Source organism: Bos indicus, chromosome 4 (genome assembly GCF_029378745.1).
Source record: "Bos indicus isolate NIAB-ARS_2022 breed Sahiwal x Tharparkar chromosome 4, NIAB-ARS_B.indTharparkar_mat_pri_1.0, whole genome shotgun sequence".
Classification (NCBI taxonomy): domain Eukaryota; kingdom Metazoa; phylum Chordata; class Mammalia; order Artiodactyla; family Bovidae; genus Bos; species Bos indicus.
The window spans coordinates 63,862,717-63,881,668 of record NC_091763.1 but is presented as its reverse complement, the minus strand read 5'-3'; the positions used below and the strand labels follow the sequence as shown (position 1 = coordinate 63,881,668).

The following is an 18,952-nucleotide window of genomic DNA, read 5'->3' as shown; positions in this document are numbered from 1 at the left end:
AGCTTCTTTATTCATCTGTTGATGGACATCTAGGTTGCTTCTGTGTTCTAGCTATTGTAAATAGTGCTGCAGTGAACGTTGGGGTACATGTGTTTTTCTTCAATTTTGGTTTCCTTAGGGTATTTGCCTAGGAGTGGGATTGTTGGGTCACATGGTGGTTTTATCCCTATTTTTTTTTTTTAAGGAATCTCCATACTGTCTTCCATAGTGGCTGTATCAATTTACATTCTCACCAACAGTGCAAGAGTGTTCCTTTTTCTCCACACCCTCCCCAGCATTTATTGTTGTAGACTTTTTGATGATGGCTGTTCTGACTGGTTTGAGGATATATCTCATTGTAGTTTTGATTTGCAGTTCTCTAATAACAAGCGATGTTGAGCATCTTTTCATGTGTTTGTTAGCCATGTATGTCTTCTTTGGAGAAATGTCTGTTTAGGTCTTTATCCCACTTTTTGATTGGGTTGGTTGTTTTTCTGGCATTGACTTGTATGAGCTGCTTTGGAAATTAATCCTTTGTCAGTTGTTTCTTTGCTATTATTTTCTCCCATTCTGAGGGTTGTCTTTTTACCTTGCTTATAGTTTCCCTTGCTGTGCACAAGTTTTAAGTTTAATCAGGTCCCACTTGTTTACTTTTGTGTTTATTTCTATTACTCTAGGAGGTGGGTCATAGAGGATATCAGTTTGATTTATGTCATAGGCTGTTCTGTCTATGCTTTCCTCTAAGAGTTTTATAGTTTCTGGTCTTACATTTAGGTCTTCAATCCATTTTGAGTTTATCTTTGTGTATGGTTATGAATTGTTCTGATTTCATTCTTTTACATGTAGCTGTCCAGTTTTCCCATCACCACTTGTCAAAGAGGCTGTCTTTGCCCCATTGCGTATTCTTGTCTCCTTTGTCAAAAATAAGGTATCCATAGGTGCATGGGTTTATTTCAGGGCTTTCTATCTTGTTCCATTGGTTTATATTTCTATTTTTACCAAAGCATAGATTTGTATGCTACAGGAATAAACAAACATTTCTCATTGGCAAAAATGTGTGATGATAATGATTCCTATTTTGATTAATAAAGATATATTTGAGCCTAGTTATAATGATTTAAAATTCACGGTCTGAAATAGCAATTACTTTTGCACCAATCTCAATGTGAGGATCTAACTGTAATCATTTTGTATTTAATTTTGTAGATTAAAACAAATATCATTCACATGACCTTGGAGAATTTGTCTCTTTTAGTTTTTTATTTGCCATATTTGATTCTTGAATACTTAGGCATTTTGTTTGAATAAAAGCTCTTCTGTATTTCATTTAAAGTACAGCTCAGTTAAATGTCAAATCATTTTGTTTCTTAGCATTTAATATTTGCTGAATATATAATCCACTCTAAAAAATCATTTTGTATGAAGTGTCATTTGTTGCCTTCTGAGGGCAGCTATATAGAAATGGAAATTTCATATCTGATGCCAGAAATTCTGCAGCTTTTTGCAGCTGTGCTTATTATCTCCTGGTAACCAGTCTCTATTATTTTCTGTTTTTCCAGGGTTTCATTCTTCTTCTTTTTTTTTGTAAAGTGAAGGCATATGAAACCTCTCTTCATAAGGTTACTGGGGTGATTAAGTGAGATAATGTGATTTCTAAATATGTTTTTATCTTTCCCTTTCTTCATTCTCATTGTCCTTGCCTGTCCTTCCTGTATTAACCCCCCACCTCAGCCCCCGCCTCCCACCCCCGCGGTCTCTCCACAAGCAATTAGAATAGATCTTTGTCAAAGATAAATCAGATCTTGCTGCTTCTCTCTCTTCTACTTTAAAACCTTTTGTAATTTCTTATTTTTTAAGTATAAAATTCACAATTTTAAACAGAGTTTATAAGAGCCTGTAAGATTTTACTCTATGTAATTCTGTTGTTATTGTTTAGTCACTAAGTCGTGTCTGAGTCTTTGTGACAGGATGGACTGTAGCCTGCCAGGCTCCTCTGTCTATGGGATTTCCCAGGCAAGAATACTGGAGTGGATTGCCACTCCCTTCTCTAGGGGATCTTCCCGACCCAGTGATGGGACCTGTGTCTCCTGGTTTGGCAGGCAGATTATCACTGAGCTACCTAGGAAGCCCATGTAATTTCTATATCCCTCTTAATTTTCTTCAATCTAACCACTTTGAGCTTCTTAGTTTCACTGCTTGTGTAATACATTTCCTTTTCTTGGAAAGATGAAAGGCTTAAGGAATAACATTTAAATTGGAGGGAAGCAGCCAAAATCAGGAACTCAGTTGTAGCCATGTCCAGCTTTAGATGTCTATTCGCCTTCCAAGTGGAGATACCAAGTACGCCACTGGATGTACACAGTTCGACTTCGGGTGAGATGTCTGTTTGGAGATATAAATGGAGCTGGCACAAAAAGGGTATTTAAAGTCATGGGATAGAAAGAGTTCACCAAGGCCAGAGTCCTCTGCCTTTAGTCTGTTCACTTTTTCCTTTTTGAATCTCTGAGAATCTACTTATAACTCAGGATCTAGATTCTGCATCCTTTGCCCAGTGAAGACTTGCTCTGCTGTTACATGTATGGTCATTATACTGCACTCTTCATATAGCATCTGACATGTTCTGTTGCAATTGCTATTTTTTTAAATAGGTTTTTCCTTTGCAATTAGACCAGAATTTTTTTTTTTATGGAGTCAGCACCATATCTTATTTGCCTTTGTAACTCTGGTATAGCAGATGCTTAATAAATGTATCTTAAACAAATGATTACAAAGTGACTCAAAATATGATCAAGTGATCAAGTCTAGCCTGTTGGGGCTAAGGAAGCACTGCCTCCACTGAGTCTGCCTGCTATGGGTAAGGGAACTGCCTTTAAATCACGTGCTCTGTATTGAGGCAGAGTAAAAATTGAGTACAATAAGTAGTATTTAGGTTTTAAAGATTTCTGTGATATCTATATCTCATAATAAAAACCACGCTGAAGATTTGAAAGCTTGAAATATTTCTATTTTGCACAAGGTGCAGCTGGACAAGAAACCATTTGATTCAATGCATGTTCTCTTCATTTGTTTTTAAAGCTATTATTCATTTGTTTTTATCATATTAGTAAAAGAAAGTGTTCATTTTTATTTTTTTGAGTATTTCAAGTACTTTCAGATTTTTAATTTTATAGCTTGGCCTTGTCAGAAAAAGAACTAGATGAAGGTTTTAATTCCATAGATTACTCAACTTTTAAGTAGCTGATTCAAGTGAATTGTATATTCCCTTTGATCTTTTTCTTTGGGGATGTACTCATATTTTCATTGATTTGTAAGAGTTCTTTACATGTTAGATGAAATATATAAAAAAAATTTTATAGGTCAAAAACAGTGAATATCCACAACTTCATACAGTTCAACTTAAATCATATATTTTACGTTGGTTGCCAAGGTTTCCCCCAGTTTGTTTGTCTTTTGTTCTTTTTACCATGATGTTATTTTTAAAGCATATAACAAGTTTAAAACTTTTTTGTGGTTTAATTTAGAGATCCTTTGCTTTGTAGTTTCCTCTATTGCTTTTTCACAGCAAAGTTCTTTCCATCTCAAGGGCAGATAAATATTTTTGTAGTTTCATATTTTTAAATTTAACTTTTAAAATCCATCTGGAATTTTGTTTGAATGTATTGTTAGGGCCAGGATCTGTTTACTGAATGATGAAACAATTACTTTCAGATTCCTGAGCTAGCTCTATTGTTTAATTTCATGCTCCATTGCTAAAATCACAAAATTATTATGTCCTAGTAATATAACATCTCTGACCTTGAGTCCTCATAAAATACATTATTCTGGTTCCTTGGTTTAGCTGATGTATTTCAAGGACCAGTAATAATCCTGAGACTTAATTTGGCAGTGTTAACTCTACTTTAAATGTGTAAGTAATGGGGTACACAATACTTGGTTTACTTGATGATATCTTCCAGCATAAAATTGTATCACTCAAAACACTTTACACATTGTCACATGGACAATAAATATTGTGTAAGAAGATATTTTTTAAGTAGAAAGATTTTTTAAAAATCTTGATTTTTTTATGTAAAAAAATCAAGATATTAAAAAAAATCTTGTTTTTCTATTTAATTTGGGCTTTATACTTAAGTTTGGCTTAACTTTAGAAATGATATATATGTATACTAAAAATTTTCATTTGTGTTTAACATAACGAGTGATGACATTACTTATATATTAAGTAGTACTATAGGCCTGTGTCAAACTGTCTGTCCCATCATAGACAGAAATTTCACTCATTTATTCTAAAGTTTTTAGAGCTTGTATTAGTATTCCTATGGAATAAAACATGCAATATTAAATGAATTCAGCTTTTCTAAATTTTTGTTATTTGATCCAAATTGTATGTAATGGCTCTAATGCCATTGATAAGAAAAAAGTAAATTGCTTAAGTTTTATAATTTAGTGTGAAGGCATTCTGGAGACCCTTGGTAAGCTCTTCCAGTAAGGAAAGATCCTGGCTCCTCTCTTTTCCTTTTGAACACCTCAAAACATCAGTAAGGAATTTTTTCTTTTTGAGACACTGAAGAAAATATGTGTATATACCAGTATCAAACTGTGTCTGAACTCAGAAACTTAATAGGTTCAGATAAATTTTTAGATAAATCCCTGGGTTTAAATTATTGCTTTTTGCCATCTAAAACAGTGGGATGTAACTGATTCTCTAATAAGCTATCCAGTTCAAAGACCAAGTAAATTTGGATAGTAAGGTATACTTACATTGGCTCATGCTAGGGTTCCTTTATAATGGACCACTCAAAGGGTGAAGATGAAATGGATATAACCCTTCTGGACTCAAAGAGTTGATGATTACCACATTGTCTGAGAACCTCTGCCTTTTAGTTTCCTAGTGTTTCCTTAGGACTTATTGCGTTTCCAAACTTTAGTAGGTCTGAGTAGATTGGGGACAGACGAACTCAATAGGGACAGAGGTTTGCCCTCTTGAAATGAGTTTGTCTGAGCTGGAAGTTGAGATTTCTGTGGCCACTAGGTGGCTTCAGTTGCCTGAAAAGAAAAGGTCAGGTCCAGAGGTTCTGTAGGGGTGAAAACATTTTATTTTAGGAAAATAATTTTATTTGGGAGTATTTATTTTCTGAGCTAGATTGGCAGAACAAGTTTGTTCGACTTAAAGACCTTTGAGGATCACCTACTTTCACCTTCTCATTTCAGAAATAAGAGCATTTAGGAAGACTTGACCAAGTTGGCACAACTACACTGGGCAGAGGTAGAGCTAGAACCTAAGTATCCTTTTAGTTTTTAGCTAGTTTTTTAATCTGTTGAATCAGAGATACCAATCTATTTTTTTATTACTATTACCAATCTATTTATTATTATTATTATAAATACCAATCTATTTATTATTCTTATTATTATGAGGTCACAGTACAGAATTATGTATAAGTCCTGGAGAAAGATTTTGTAGGAATATTGCGTTTAAAGCAGATGGTAAAGTTGCTGGTGGCCACCTTATGGGATGGATTGAGCAATGACAGTGTTTACTCTTAGTCAAGCTGAACTTTTAGTTTAATGAGCTACATTTTTTCATGACCAAAAGAATTAAAAAATTCTTATTTGTTCTGAATGAGTCCTAGACCCTTATATGTATCCTAACTCCTTTTCTTCAGATGAATAACCACATTTTTTTTTCAAGTTATTGTGTCTCTCAAGTTTTCTGTTGTTTTTGATTAATAAGTTTTATAACAGGGTTGGAAAACTTTTGTAAAAATCAAAAGCCAGAAAACACAACAAACAAAGTCATTATATATCAGTTCAAAATGGCTCATGACAATATTGAGTTTCTTTCCCTCTGCCCAGGATGGGGAGGAAGCAAATAGTATCATTTCATCTACTTCTATAGTAAGTTCAGGAAAACATACAACTTTTATTATTAAACATTTATGCTTAAGTTATCGATAATTTATATATTATGGCTGTTTCTAGAGAATAACAGAGATAAGGGAGACTTTAAGAGAGAAAGAAAGAGTGAAAGGGTGGGGAGGAAAAGAGATAATCAGGATGATAAGAGTGATGGGGAAAGAGCTAGTAAGTGAGAGAAAGGGAGACTTCTATCTAAAAGTGAAGGGAGAGAGAACAGACCAGAGAGCTCCTTGAGGAGAGCACGTGAAGGAAGCCATGGTGAGTGACCTGGGGAGGGAGGGGGAGCATACGTCCCAAGGGTAGAGAGAAACAAAAGGAAAAGAGAAGGGCCCACATTTCTTTTCACGGCCTCCTCCATTTTCTTAATGGTATGTTGAAGCTGAATTGAATGAAAATGTAGTTGGTCACGTCTAAATCCATTAAACATTTTTAATTATGTCTCCTTTTCTCTTCCTTTTTTTTTTTTAAAGTGATTTAAAGGGAGTGATAGTCACTCTGAGTGATGATGGTCATTTGCAGTGTTCATACCTGGGGACAGATCCTTCTTTGTTCCAAGCTCCAAAAGTTGAATCTAGAGAACTAAACTATGATGAACTTGATATGGAGTTGAAAGAACTTCAGAAAGTCATCAAAAATGTTAACAAATCACAAGGTATCTCATTTTCAGCTTTCTATTATAGTATTCATTGTAAAATTTATATTATTTTGTATATAGATAGTATTTTGTACCTGTTGATTTTATCCCCCAGGCTTAATTAAAGTCATTTCTGTAAAAACAGCATTGCTCTTTAACATACTAGTCTTTGTGCTTAATTTGTACATTACAGCTTCTGAAAAATATGTCCTGTTTAAGGTAATACTTTTGTTAGTGTGTTTCACAGACAGTGCTATCTAGTTTTTTTCTTTAAACTCTAAGAAAGGATCATATATTTCTTCAGGTAGTGATCTTAGGCCTTTAGAAGAACATTGAAGTTTAGAGTGATCATTTATTAACTTCTAATATCCCTGAAAAATTTTTAGTTGCTTCTTTTAAAGGAAACCAGAGCAGTACATGAGTTACCACTTTATTACTAAAAATGTAGTCATTTGCAGCCCAGTGAGATAATTTATGTTTGTAGTTAATTAGCCATCCAAATGGAGTATAGCCTGTGGTATGCTGATTTCTAGTGACTCAGAGGCTGATGATATTTTCAGTTCCTGAGTTTTGTATAACTCAATATTATCTTACTTTGGGCTTCACAAGGGTATAATTTTATTATAAATTAAAAGGAGAAACAAAACACCAATCCTGCAGTTTGAGTTGGACATGTGAAAAGCATTACTTTAAGTTCTCTTCTCAGGGTCAGGTAAAAGTATTTTTTTTAATGAGAAAAAATATGGACTATTTTCACATAAAAGAAATGTTAAAACAAGTAGGAATAATAAAAGAAGCAGAGCATAAAAAGCCAACCAAAACAACAGAGCCAATCTTAATCCTGGTCCAATCACTTTCCTAGAGTTATGTATTTTTGAGTCTATATTACCAAGAGAGATTCAGAGGAATTTAGATAATATATTTCAAAACGTGAATATTAAAATAAAATTGTTTTGTTTTGGTTTTACACTTTCTCTTAGAAAGTTTTGAAAGTAAACAAATGAAACTTGGGTCTTTTAAGTATCTCCAAGTATTTAAAAACCCATTTGTTGTTGGCACTCTCTGGTCAAATAGAGAATAGTTTATATTGGGTGTGTCATATTGCAATATACACGTTTCCCATTTTTGATACTAGTGTTTTGGGATTAATGAAATATAAGTCTCATCTTGTCATTTAAAAATATAATTTGGGAAGAGTCACATATATATATGTGTGTGTGTGTGTCGTGTGTGTATGAAACATGAAATTTGCAGAGTTCATTAAATTTAATGTAACTTTTCACTCCAAGTTTTATGTCTTGAGATTGTGGCATTTCTATAAACAATGTGCTAATGACATTTTGATTAACACTTGATTATGTAAAACATTTCTGAGAAAAGTCCCTTCTAGCTTAGTTACTTTTTGGTGGCCAAAATGATGCCCTTGAGTACTCCAGTCTTTTCACCCAGGGATAGGCTATTTTACTTGTCATTACCCTCATTCTTCTTTGTATATTGAAATAACTGCTAATTAAGCTAGGGATGAACCCACAGACTTGAGTGCAAAGTTTGTTATTTACATAACCTCAAAGTTAATATTTGAAGTTCTCTGCCCCTTCTTTGCCACCATCATTTGATTTTATTCATAAAAATGAAATAGAGACTCTTTAAAAAAAAAAAAAAGGAGAGACTTTTAACATAGTTTATTCCTAGAATATGGAAAGAATTTACTGTTTTTTGCACTTATAAAATTGTGGTATATTTGTTCATTAAAATACCTATAATTATATAAAAGCACCAAATCATTTCACTATAGCAGATTATGAGAAGTTAAGACTCTGAACTTTTTGATGACCTCATTATAGTAGAGTGACTTTAACTTGCAAAAAAAATGTTCTTTTCAGTCTTGTGGGTTATGTTCAGCACTTAAAGTTGTTTTTTTTTTTTCTTCAAAGCAAGAATTGCAGCAAAATATAAAGCCAATTTAAAGAATACCTTTTGTTGTACACATGGTGTATATTATCTACCATAATAAAAGTGTTTTTGAAGCTGATTTTATGTGTGTAAGTTATATGAGGAGTGTATGTTATAAGCATGAAATAATATCAATAGTAATAATTTCTGTATGGCTCATGGATTTTGAAGCTTTTCATATTCAACTCATTAGTTAGAATCCTGCATTGCATTTCTGTTACCAGTAGTCAACAACATCTGTTAGTAGACACTTTCAAAAATAGAGTTTCCTTATGATTTATTTAGATAGTTGATATGTTCTTTCTTTGGGATAAGTATGAAGGAATGAGTACAGTATTGACATAGACTCCCACACAGCATGTCTTCAGGAAGGAAAAGAGAGCAGTGAGATATAGGCATATAACTGAAAGTCTGCACCTATTTGAAGTATGTCTAGGATAACTTAAGTTGCTTCTACCATTGAATGGTAGAAACATTCGTGCTTGGTAACCTTGTTGGAAATTGTGCTGTTCAGACTTATGTCTGGCTGTCTATAACAGAATACTCAAATAAAGTGGCTTAAACAAGGCAGAGGTTTACTTCTTTCTCATGGAAAAGAAGTCCAGTAATGAGCAGTCCAGGGTTGGCTTGGCAGTTCCACTGCCGTGAGGGACTTTTGAGTCCTTCTCACCCGGGCCTTCTGTTGGTTCAGGATGGCTTCTGGAACTCTTGCCTCACATCTGCAGCTGAGTCAGCCCACTAAGGATCTTTCCTGGAAGCCACACCCTGAACAACTTCTGCTTATATCTCACTGGCCACTCCAAGCTGGGAAATTTAGCGTTTTGGTTGAACAATTTGGTTGAGCGGAGGATTAGGCTCCAAGCTTAGGATAAAATTGGACTCTTTTTTTAGTAAAGAAGAACCAAAGATTCATTACTGGGTGGGCAATGAGCAACCTTTTGTGCTCTAAGTTGTGGAAATTCCTATTCCAAATCTTGCCATTTTGGTGAGAATTTCTGGTGGCGGTTGTAGGCAGTTCTTCTCTTTGTGAGACAGCGGATTCATGTGACATCATCCAAATGCTTTCTATATTTTCAGTCAGCCATCCTCAGGGTTTGGGGGATGTTCCCTCTCAGGGTCACAAGGTTATTTCAGCAGTTTCAGGCAACAGGTACAAATATGATTTCCAGGGAAGGAGACAGATATTTCTCCGAAGTCTCCCCATTTATTAGGGAGGAATAACTTTCCCAGAACCACATACCAGCACCCCAACTCCCACCAGTTCTCACCTCACATCTGCCAGGATTAGGTTCCATGCTCAGGCCTGAAATAACAAAAGGTCAGGGGAATGAAATCACCATGCTTGGATTTGACCAATCCAGTGATTAAGATGGAAGTGAATTAGGGAAATTCGATGGAAGTGAATTAGATGGAAGTGAATCAGCAGAACTAGGGGTCTACCACAAAGGAGGAGGAGAAGGGAAGAATGGACGTTAGGGGGGCAGCCAATAATCTGCACACTATTATTATGTATTAAGTGAAAGTCACTCAGTTGTGTCTGACGCTGCGACCCCATGGACTACACAGTCCATGGCATTCTTCAAGCCCAGGATACTAAAATACTGGAGTGGGCAGCTGTTCCCTTCTCCGGGAGATCTTCCCAACCCAGGGATCAAACTCAGGTCTCCCGCATTCCAGGTGGACTCTTTACCAGCTAAGCCACCAGGGAAGCCCTATGTATGTATATATACACGTATGTTTGTGCATATGTATTATTTATGTTTCTTGTTTACTTAGGGTCTCTATGGCTTGTTAATAATATCTCATTATGTACTATAAATTGTGAAATTGTGAAATTGTGAAATTTTAAGTTGAAAATAAAATGAACATGGTAAAAACAATTCAAACAGTACTGAAAGCATAAAACCCAGGTCTTACTTCTACTAGAGTGTTTCAATGTAACCTTTATTGATAGTTTTGTGTATTCTGTAAGAAAGTTTTCTGTTTATATAATTGTTTTTACACAAATATGTGTGTATTAGAGACACTGTACTACATCTTGCTTTTTTAGATCAATAGCATATCTTGGAGTTCTTTCCTTGTCGGTATATAAAGATGGATAGCACTCTTACTTAACAGTTTTGGGTTTTGGACCATTGCACAGTATTGATAATACCATAACTTAGTTAACTATTTCCCTATTAATAGAACTATAACTAAGATTTAGGCTGTTTTGTTTTTGATAATTATCAGCAACAGAGAAACCCCTTGGACATGAGTATTGGGTAAATGTTTGAAAGTAGAATTGTTAGGTCACAGGGTATGTGAGTTTTACATTTTGATTTGTTGCTGTTGTTGTTGTTTAGTTGCTAAATTGTGTCCAACTCTTTGCAACCCCACAGACTGCAGCAGGCCAGACTTCCCTGTCCTTCACTATCTTGCAGAGTTTGCTGAAACTCATGTTCATTGAGTTGATGGTGCCATCCAACCATCTCATTCACCCACTTTTCCTCCTGCCTTCAATCTTTCCCAGCATCAGGGTCTTTTCCAATGAGTCGTCTCTTTGTATCCAGTGGCCAAAGTATTGGAGCTTCAGTTTTGACGTCAGTCCTTCCAATGAATATTCAGGGTTGATTTCCTTTAGGATTGACTGGTTTGATCTCCTTTCTGTCCAAGGGACCCTCAAGAGTCTTCTCCAGCACCATAATTCAAAAACATGGTCCAACTATCACATCCATATATGACTATTGGAAAAACCGTAACTTTGAGTTTATGGACCTTTGTTGGCAAAGTGATGTCTCTGCTTTTTAATATGCTGTCTAGGTTTGTCATAGCTTTTCTTCCAAGGAACAAGCATCTTTTAATTTCATGGCTGTGGTCACTATCCACAGTGATTTTGGAGCCCAAGAAAATAAAATCTGCCCTTGTTTCCATTGTTTCATCATCTGTTTGCCATGTATGTGTGTGTGCGTGTTAGTTGCTTAGTTGGGTCCGACTCTTTGCGACTGCATAGACTGTAGCCTGCCAGGCTCCTCTGTCCATGGAATTCTCCAGGCAAGAATACTGGAGTGGGTTGCCATTTCCTCACAAAGTGATGGCAAACGATCTTAAGATGTCACGATCTTAATTTTTTGAATGTTGAGTTTTAAGCCAGTTTTTCCACTCTTCCTCTTTCACCTTCATCAAGAGGCTCTTTAGTTCCTCTTCGCATTCTGCCATTAGGGAGGTATCATCTGCCTATCTGAGGTTGTTGATATTTCTCTCGGCAGTTATAGCCAATTTACCCTCATGGGTTATACTCTTTTGGGCTTCTAACAGTAGCTAAGGAGAGGGAATTGAAATTCCTAACATAGGTCAGTCAGACTCTTTGTGACCCCATGAATCACAGCATGCCAGGCCTCCCTGTCCATCACCAACTCCCGGAGTTCACTCAAACTCATGTCCATCGAGTTGGTGATGCCATCCAGCCATCTCATCCTCTGTTGTCCCCTTCTCCTCCTGCCCCCAATCCCTTCCAGCATCAGGGGATGCTGGGTAACATCTTAGCTCATATCTTTGGGAAAAAAGATAGTTTTTCTTTATAGTAACATAGAGGGGAAAGCTTTTCATTCTGTATTGCATCATTTTTTTTCAACTTGTGAATACATTTATGGGATTGTCTTTTGATATAAGGTATAGATAAATCTTAAAACAACTTTATATACCAATTTTTACTTTTTGATTAAATATCTTTTTTTTTCCTCTCTTAAAATTACAGATGTTTGGCCCCTGACTGAGAGAGAAGATGACCTGAAAGTCTCTGCAATGGTTTCTCCTAACTTTGATTCAGTATCTGTAGGTATATTTGCAGACTTTAAGAGGGTTTGTGATAGTGGTGGACTCTGATATATTGGAATCAGATTGTATTGGTTTAAAATCTGAGCCTCCAGATAGAAACTTCAGGGAAGATAGCAAGTTTTAGGCCTTGTTACTTTCTAGAAAAAAACATTTCTAGCATCTCAGTGTGATAACAAGTTTCTTAGGCAGATTTCTATCTTAAAAAAGGGGAAAGGAAGGGGGTTTGTCAAAGAGGTTCTCACCATTACTTTTTTTTTCAAACTTTTTCAGTACTGGAGTATTGAGATAATCCTACTCCAGATGAATAATACTGAGCCCACTACATTTTCGTTGAAAGTTCAATGAGATAATGTTTATGAGAGGCATGACTCAGAGTTTGATAATTTATAGTCTTTATTATAGTGGCTGTGGCGGGAGAGTAGTTTAAGAATAAAGAGTTGGGCCAGGAATTATTTTTTCTCTCATTTCTATTTGTGTGACCCAGAGCAAGGTATTTAATTTTTTGTCTCAATTTTCTTATCTGTAAAATGGTAATAGTAGTAGAATCCACTTCGTTGAATTATAATAATTAACTAACAAATCATTATAATAATCATGATCATCAGCCCTACCACAGCCATCACTGTTCCAGTTGTCTCATGTGTGCTCAATTGCTGAGTCTGACTCTTTGTAATCCTATGGACTGTAGACTGCTAGGCACCTCTGTCCAGGGAATTTTCCAGGCAAGAATACTGGAGTGGGTTGCCATTTCCTTCTCCAGGGGATTTTCCTAACCAGGGTTCAAACCAATATCTCTTGTTTCTCCTGCATTGGCAGGCAGATTCTTTACGACTGCACCACCTAGGAAAATTGACTGCCATTTCCTTAATGCCAGTCACATAATGGGTGTTCAATATATATTTGCTCTATAAATGAATCAGTTCAGTCACTCAGTCATGTCCGACTCTTTGCCACCCCATGAATCACAGCTTGCCAGGCCTCCCTGTCCATCACCAACTCCTGGAGTTCGCTCAAACTCATGTCCGTCGAGTCGGTGATGCCATCCAGCCATCTCATCCTCTGTCGTCCCCTTCTCTTCCTGTCCCCAATCCCTTCCAGCATCAGAGGCTTTTCCAATGAGTCAACTCTTCGTATAAGGTGGCCAAAGTATTGGAGTTTCAGCTTTAGCATCAGTTCTTCCAGTGAACACCTAGGACTGATCTCCTTTAGGATGGACTGGTTGGATCTCCTTGCAGTCCAAGGGACTCTCAAGAGTTCTCCAACACCACAGTTCAAAAGCATCAGAGAATAACAAAGCTGAAAAACCAGAAAGGGGGACTGTCCTTGGTTTACATTACTCTAACTCTTTGTTTAGTCTTCTTTAAGTACTTATTAGATTATGGTTGGTTTTCTCTCACTGCCTGAAGTCGGGCCAAAAATCTATCTAGTTTATCTATGTCTGTACCAAAGTCGATCAATTTAGGCAAGTGATCAAATTCACTCGTTTTACAGTATATGAGATCTATGTCATATAACTTTGCTTAGGAAATGACTTTGATGTTTAGGTATCAGAACACAATATAGTAAGTAATTCCATGGCTTTTTGAAGAATAATCTTAGTACAAACAGCCAACCCAAGTTGTGATAAAAATTGCATTAACATTGCCTTAGTATAGTAAGTTGGATATTCTTAAAAAAAAAAAAGTAGGACTATATATGAAAGAAACATTCACCCAGTTGAGTCACATAGTAGAGGTACTGTTCTAAACATTGGATATTCAGCACACCATTTCTCACTCTACCTGAAGGGTGTAGTCTGAGTGGAACATTTCTGCTTAGTTAGCTGACAAATGTACACACATTTTCTTGCCTTGGAAATGATTCTTTTTTTTCCTTTGGGCAACTTATATAATTTTTTTCTAGGTTTTTCTCTTAGACATAGGCTATTTGAAATGAGGAATTCCCTTTCTGTTCTTTAGCAACTTTTGATCTTTGTGAGTAAAGGCTTTATGTAATAGCACTGTATTTTAATATGTATTTCCCTACTGGTAACCTGAAGTGCTTTTTCCTCCTAATTAGGTATCTCTTTCCAGCTCCATTTCCCCCATCTCACAATTTTTTCCTTTTTAAGAAAGGAAAGGATTCTTGAGAGTATCATATTCATTTCATTGGAAAACATCAGTCCAGTGATTTATGCGGCTTTGGTGCCATATTGTCTTCATATAGCTATTTCTCTCTGGCTATAATTTCATGTTTCCAAAGGACTTTTGTCCTTGAAATATCAAGGTGTTTAGGCATGGATGGAAAAGAGCAAGAAACGGGAGATATTGGTTTCTTTTCTAGATTTGCCGACAGCTAAATGTAAAACATTTCCTGGATTTTAGGTAATACTAGAGCAAAAACCCTGGCTTAATATTTTATTTTCAGTCATTACTGTGAAAGCACACATCCAAAACATAATGTAATTTGTGCTAGACTCGTGTCTTTTATAGAAGAGACAAATATCGCTATCCTCTCTTCTTGATTGAGAAGTTGAATCAGAGTTCATATACAGTTTCCTATAGAATCATATATAGGATATGAATATCCTTACTCTTAATTATGCTGATGAGCATGACATCATACCGATCCCCACTGCTAAGAAGAGGCTTAATTTTTCTCAGTAAAATAATACCAAGTAGGCTAATTTAAAGTACAATGGATTTATTCATTGGTTGGACAGAGACTTTATGATCATAACTGTTCCCTTAGGAATCCATGTGGGTATTATTAGAAAATATGTTACCCTTTGATCTTATTCTGTCATATAGTGACCGTATTTTCCTCTCAATCTACTGCTCTAAAAAATAGTTATAAATTCTAAGGAAATATTTGCTCTATTATATTCTGAATTCTTTAAGAGAGAGGACCAGGTAACCCAGGCTGATTCTCAAAGAGTGAAAGAATTTATGATATGTACTAGTAAAAAAAAAAAACAAAAAAACTGCTACTTTTGTTTTATTTTCTAGATGTAAGGCCACTCAATCTTTATATCATTAATTACATGCCTTAGATACATATTATTAATTAGAATAAAGCATCCCTTTGGCAAGTTAAAAACTCAAGGACCTAAAAGAATGGCACACTGTTTATATAGAAAATATATAGAGGTCTTGTTTTATATAATATAAAGAATGAATTAATAGGATTAGTTTCCATTTTTAAGGAAATTTGGCAGTAGTTTGATAATAAAGTACGTGAACTTTTCTTCCCTTTTTTGATGGGTGTGTTTTTTAATATTAGTTCATGACTTTCCAAATGAAGCCATCCAAAAAAGCCACAGTGATTCTTTTAGTCTGTCATCAGAGTGATAAATCCTTTTTGCCTTTTTTTTTTGGTGGTGGGAAGTATATATCAAACCCACTGTGTTTACTTACTGATGTATAGTACTTAAGCAATCCTTTCCTCCCTTTAATTTTCAATTCTGTGTTTGCAGCAAGCTACTGATGTTGAAGTGGGAGCTGACCTTGTCCCTTCAGTCACAGTGAAGGTTTGTGCCATAATTCTAGGCTCTAATGTGCGAGCAGTGTCATGCATTTCATCACATCCGTCACTGTTGTCACCCTAGAAGTAGCATATGGAAATACAAAAGAAACACTGGTGGGCAGAAGAGCTAATGCACATTTTTCCAAAGAGGACATCAAAATGGCCAACAGAGACACATGAAAAGATGCTTAGCATCACTGATTATCAGGGAAATGCACATCAAAATCACAAGAGATGTCACTTCACAACTTAGAATGGCTATCATCAAGAAGACAAGAGACAACAGGAGGATGAGGATGTGGTGAGAAGGGAGCCCTTAAATTTTGTTGGTGGGAACATAAATCGATCCAACCAGTATGGAGATCATTTGGAGTTTCCTTAAAAAATTAAAAAAAAAATCTTCTGTATGATCTAGCAACTCCACTTTTGGGTATAAATCAAAGGAAATGTAAACAGTATTTCCCATGCGATATATACACTCTCATGCTTATGGCAGTTTTATTCACAAAATAGCCAAGATATGGAAACAACCCAAATGCCCATCAATGGTTGAATGGATAAAAAAAAGATATGGTACATTTACACCCTAGAATATTATTCACATATGAGAAGGGAGACTATCCTTCCATTTGCAACAACATGGGTGGATCTTGAGCACATGGTGCCACATAAGATAAAATGCACAGACAAAGACAAGTACTATACAATATCACTTATATGTGGGCCTCTGAAAAAGTTAAGCCTGTAAAAACACAGGGTGAAATGGGCTTGAGGCTTCCCAGGTGGCTCAGTGGTAAAGAATCTGCCTGCCAATGCAGAAGCTGCAGGAGATGTGGGTTCGATCCTTGGCCTTGGAAGATCCCCTGGAGGCAGAAATGGCAACCCATTCTAGTATTCTTGCTGGGGTAATCCCGTGGACTGCAGTCCATGGGGTTGCTTATCAGGAGTTTGGGTAGGGTTAAGAGTGATGATTTGAAGGGAATACAGGAGTACACTTGTAATGAGTAGTAAATAAACTATAAATATCTGATGCACAGTGTAATGAATATAGATAATAATATTGTACTATAGTTATGTAATATGACAAATTTCACTGGATTGGCAATCATACTGGCAAGTGTATAAATGTATCAGAATAACAGCTATGATCCATAGGGTCACAAATTGTCGGACATGACTGGAGTGACTTAGCACAGCATAGCACACAATGTGCTGTACACCTTAAATACGCACAATATGACACATTAAATTTATTAAATTAAAAAAAAAGATTTCTTGGTTAAAAAAGTAAAAAAAAGGAAAACCCAAACACTTGATATTTTTAAGTTTTCCTTAGCTTTGGGAAGTAAATAGATAACCTTTATCATTTCCTACAAATATAAAATTAGTATTTATAGCAGTATGTATATAATAAAACATTGTTATGACTTATTCCTACCTTAAATGTGTAGTATGATTTGGGGTTATTTTTTAGAAACAATATTTAAATATACTAAAGGAATTGTGTCATCACATTCATAGTAGACTGAGCAGTTCATTTCAGTATTATATATATATAGGGGAATCATATGAATATTAATAATATCTTTCTTCTATGTGTGTGTTTGCAAAGAATTCCCAGCCATCTCTCTGCCATAATATTAGCTTTAAATGGATGTATTTATAGTAGGAAAATACTAAACGAAGAAGCCACAGAGTAGTGACAAATTGATAGTGCCCCCAAAATACAATGTGAACGATGTGGTTTTGGTTAAGATTTTTAGTCCTGCCATTGTAGAATTTTAGAACTAGGACTCAAATGTAGAACCCTCTTAAGGCATTTAGATTACAGTGTGGTAATCAGTCAGCACATTATTAAGCTGAAAATATTTATCACTGCCCAGACGTTGGAGCCAGGGAAAGTTGTGGATCTTGGCGACTCGCTAAGTCAAAACTTGGACGGGACTTTATATTTTCTTAGATTATGGGTTGCTGTCCTTGGAGGAGCTTGACAGGGCACCAGGCTTTACCAATTGTGTTCGCTTACACTGGACCCAGCGGGTGGCCCAAGTGTGGGGATCTTTGGTAGAAGCTGAAGGGAGCCCAATCTTATAACTGTTTCCTAAGCTAATTTTTTTGGATTCTTGCCACTGGAAACAAGGGTGGTCTTTTCCCAGTCTCCCTTCCCCCTATCCAATCAAAGGCTCTATCTCATTAATACTTCTGAGTCTGGAAAAGCTTTGGTGGCAAGAAATCAAACATTTAAGATAAAAAACAACAATCCTGCAGTGTTCCAGGAATGATCTGTAGACTTTTGTGTAGGGAAATCCCTTTTATATCTATCTACTGATATTATTCTGACACATACATATAATAATTCAGGAGCATGTTGTAAATTTCAAAAAGAAATCTTGTACCTAAACCAGATAACATTGCTCATGGTAATTTTCCCCCCACCTACTATAATTGCTATAAATAAATACATCTTTCCCTCCCATGCAGTTCTTAGGCTTTCCTGTATAACAGCTACCTTCAAATGATGGTGTGACACTACTGGAAATTTCTCCTTCATTATGGGAATTTAACTGCATTTGAGAATGACTAAGTTACACTCTCTTCCTTACTGCCATGATAAAAGAATAAGAAAGAATGCGATACTCTAGAGTTACACAAAATCAGCTTGACTTTCACGGCGGACACCGTGACTTCCTGTTTCTGCCTGACAGTTCCTATACAAATTTCTGTTATAAATCTCTCCTTATAGCCTTAAATTACAACAGCAGCCAAAATATATAACCATACAAGTTTCCGTCATAATAAATCCTGTTAATTGAGAAAATTTTTCCATCCGTTCCAAGTGAATGAAGATGTGGCTACCTTGAGTATGTGTGCATGATGCGTGACCATCTGTTCCAGGCAACCAAGGCAGAGTGGTTGTTAATACCTGGCCTTTGGAGTCATGTTTATATATCTAGGATAAAAATTTGGTATTATATTTCCTAAGGATCATATTTTATTTTGTTAGAAATGGAAAATAGCATGGAAAACGTTCATATTCATGTTTCATATTTTCCCCTTAATATTCTATAATTATTTTTCTCTTAAAATGTGAGGTTTATGATCTAGCCAAGTCTTTAACTTTTTTTATTTTGGCTCAAACACAACTCT

General features: G+C 35.8%; 1 protein-coding gene across 4 annotated transcripts in view; it reads left to right on the top strand.

The window, feature by feature from the left end:
* The window catches only part of BBS9 (Bardet-Biedl syndrome 9), a 478,678-nt gene that overhangs the window by 192,505 nt on the left and 267,221 nt on the right, over positions 1–18,952 (top strand). For 3 of the 4 annotated variants that reach the window (XR_011566256.1, XM_070787856.1, XM_019958784.2), the window contains exons 10-12: positions 6,369–6,550; positions 12,222–12,298; positions 15,756–15,809. Coding sequence is in view for 3 of the 4 variants with exons in the window: in XM_070787856.1 (XP_070643957.1) it covers positions 6,369–6,550; positions 12,222–12,298; positions 15,756–15,809 (313 nt within the window). In the remaining variant the exon portion in view is untranslated. The remainder of the gene's footprint in view (positions 1–6,368; positions 6,551–12,221; positions 12,299–15,755; positions 15,810–18,952) is intronic. The other variant, XM_019958787.2, reaches the window with a different exon arrangement.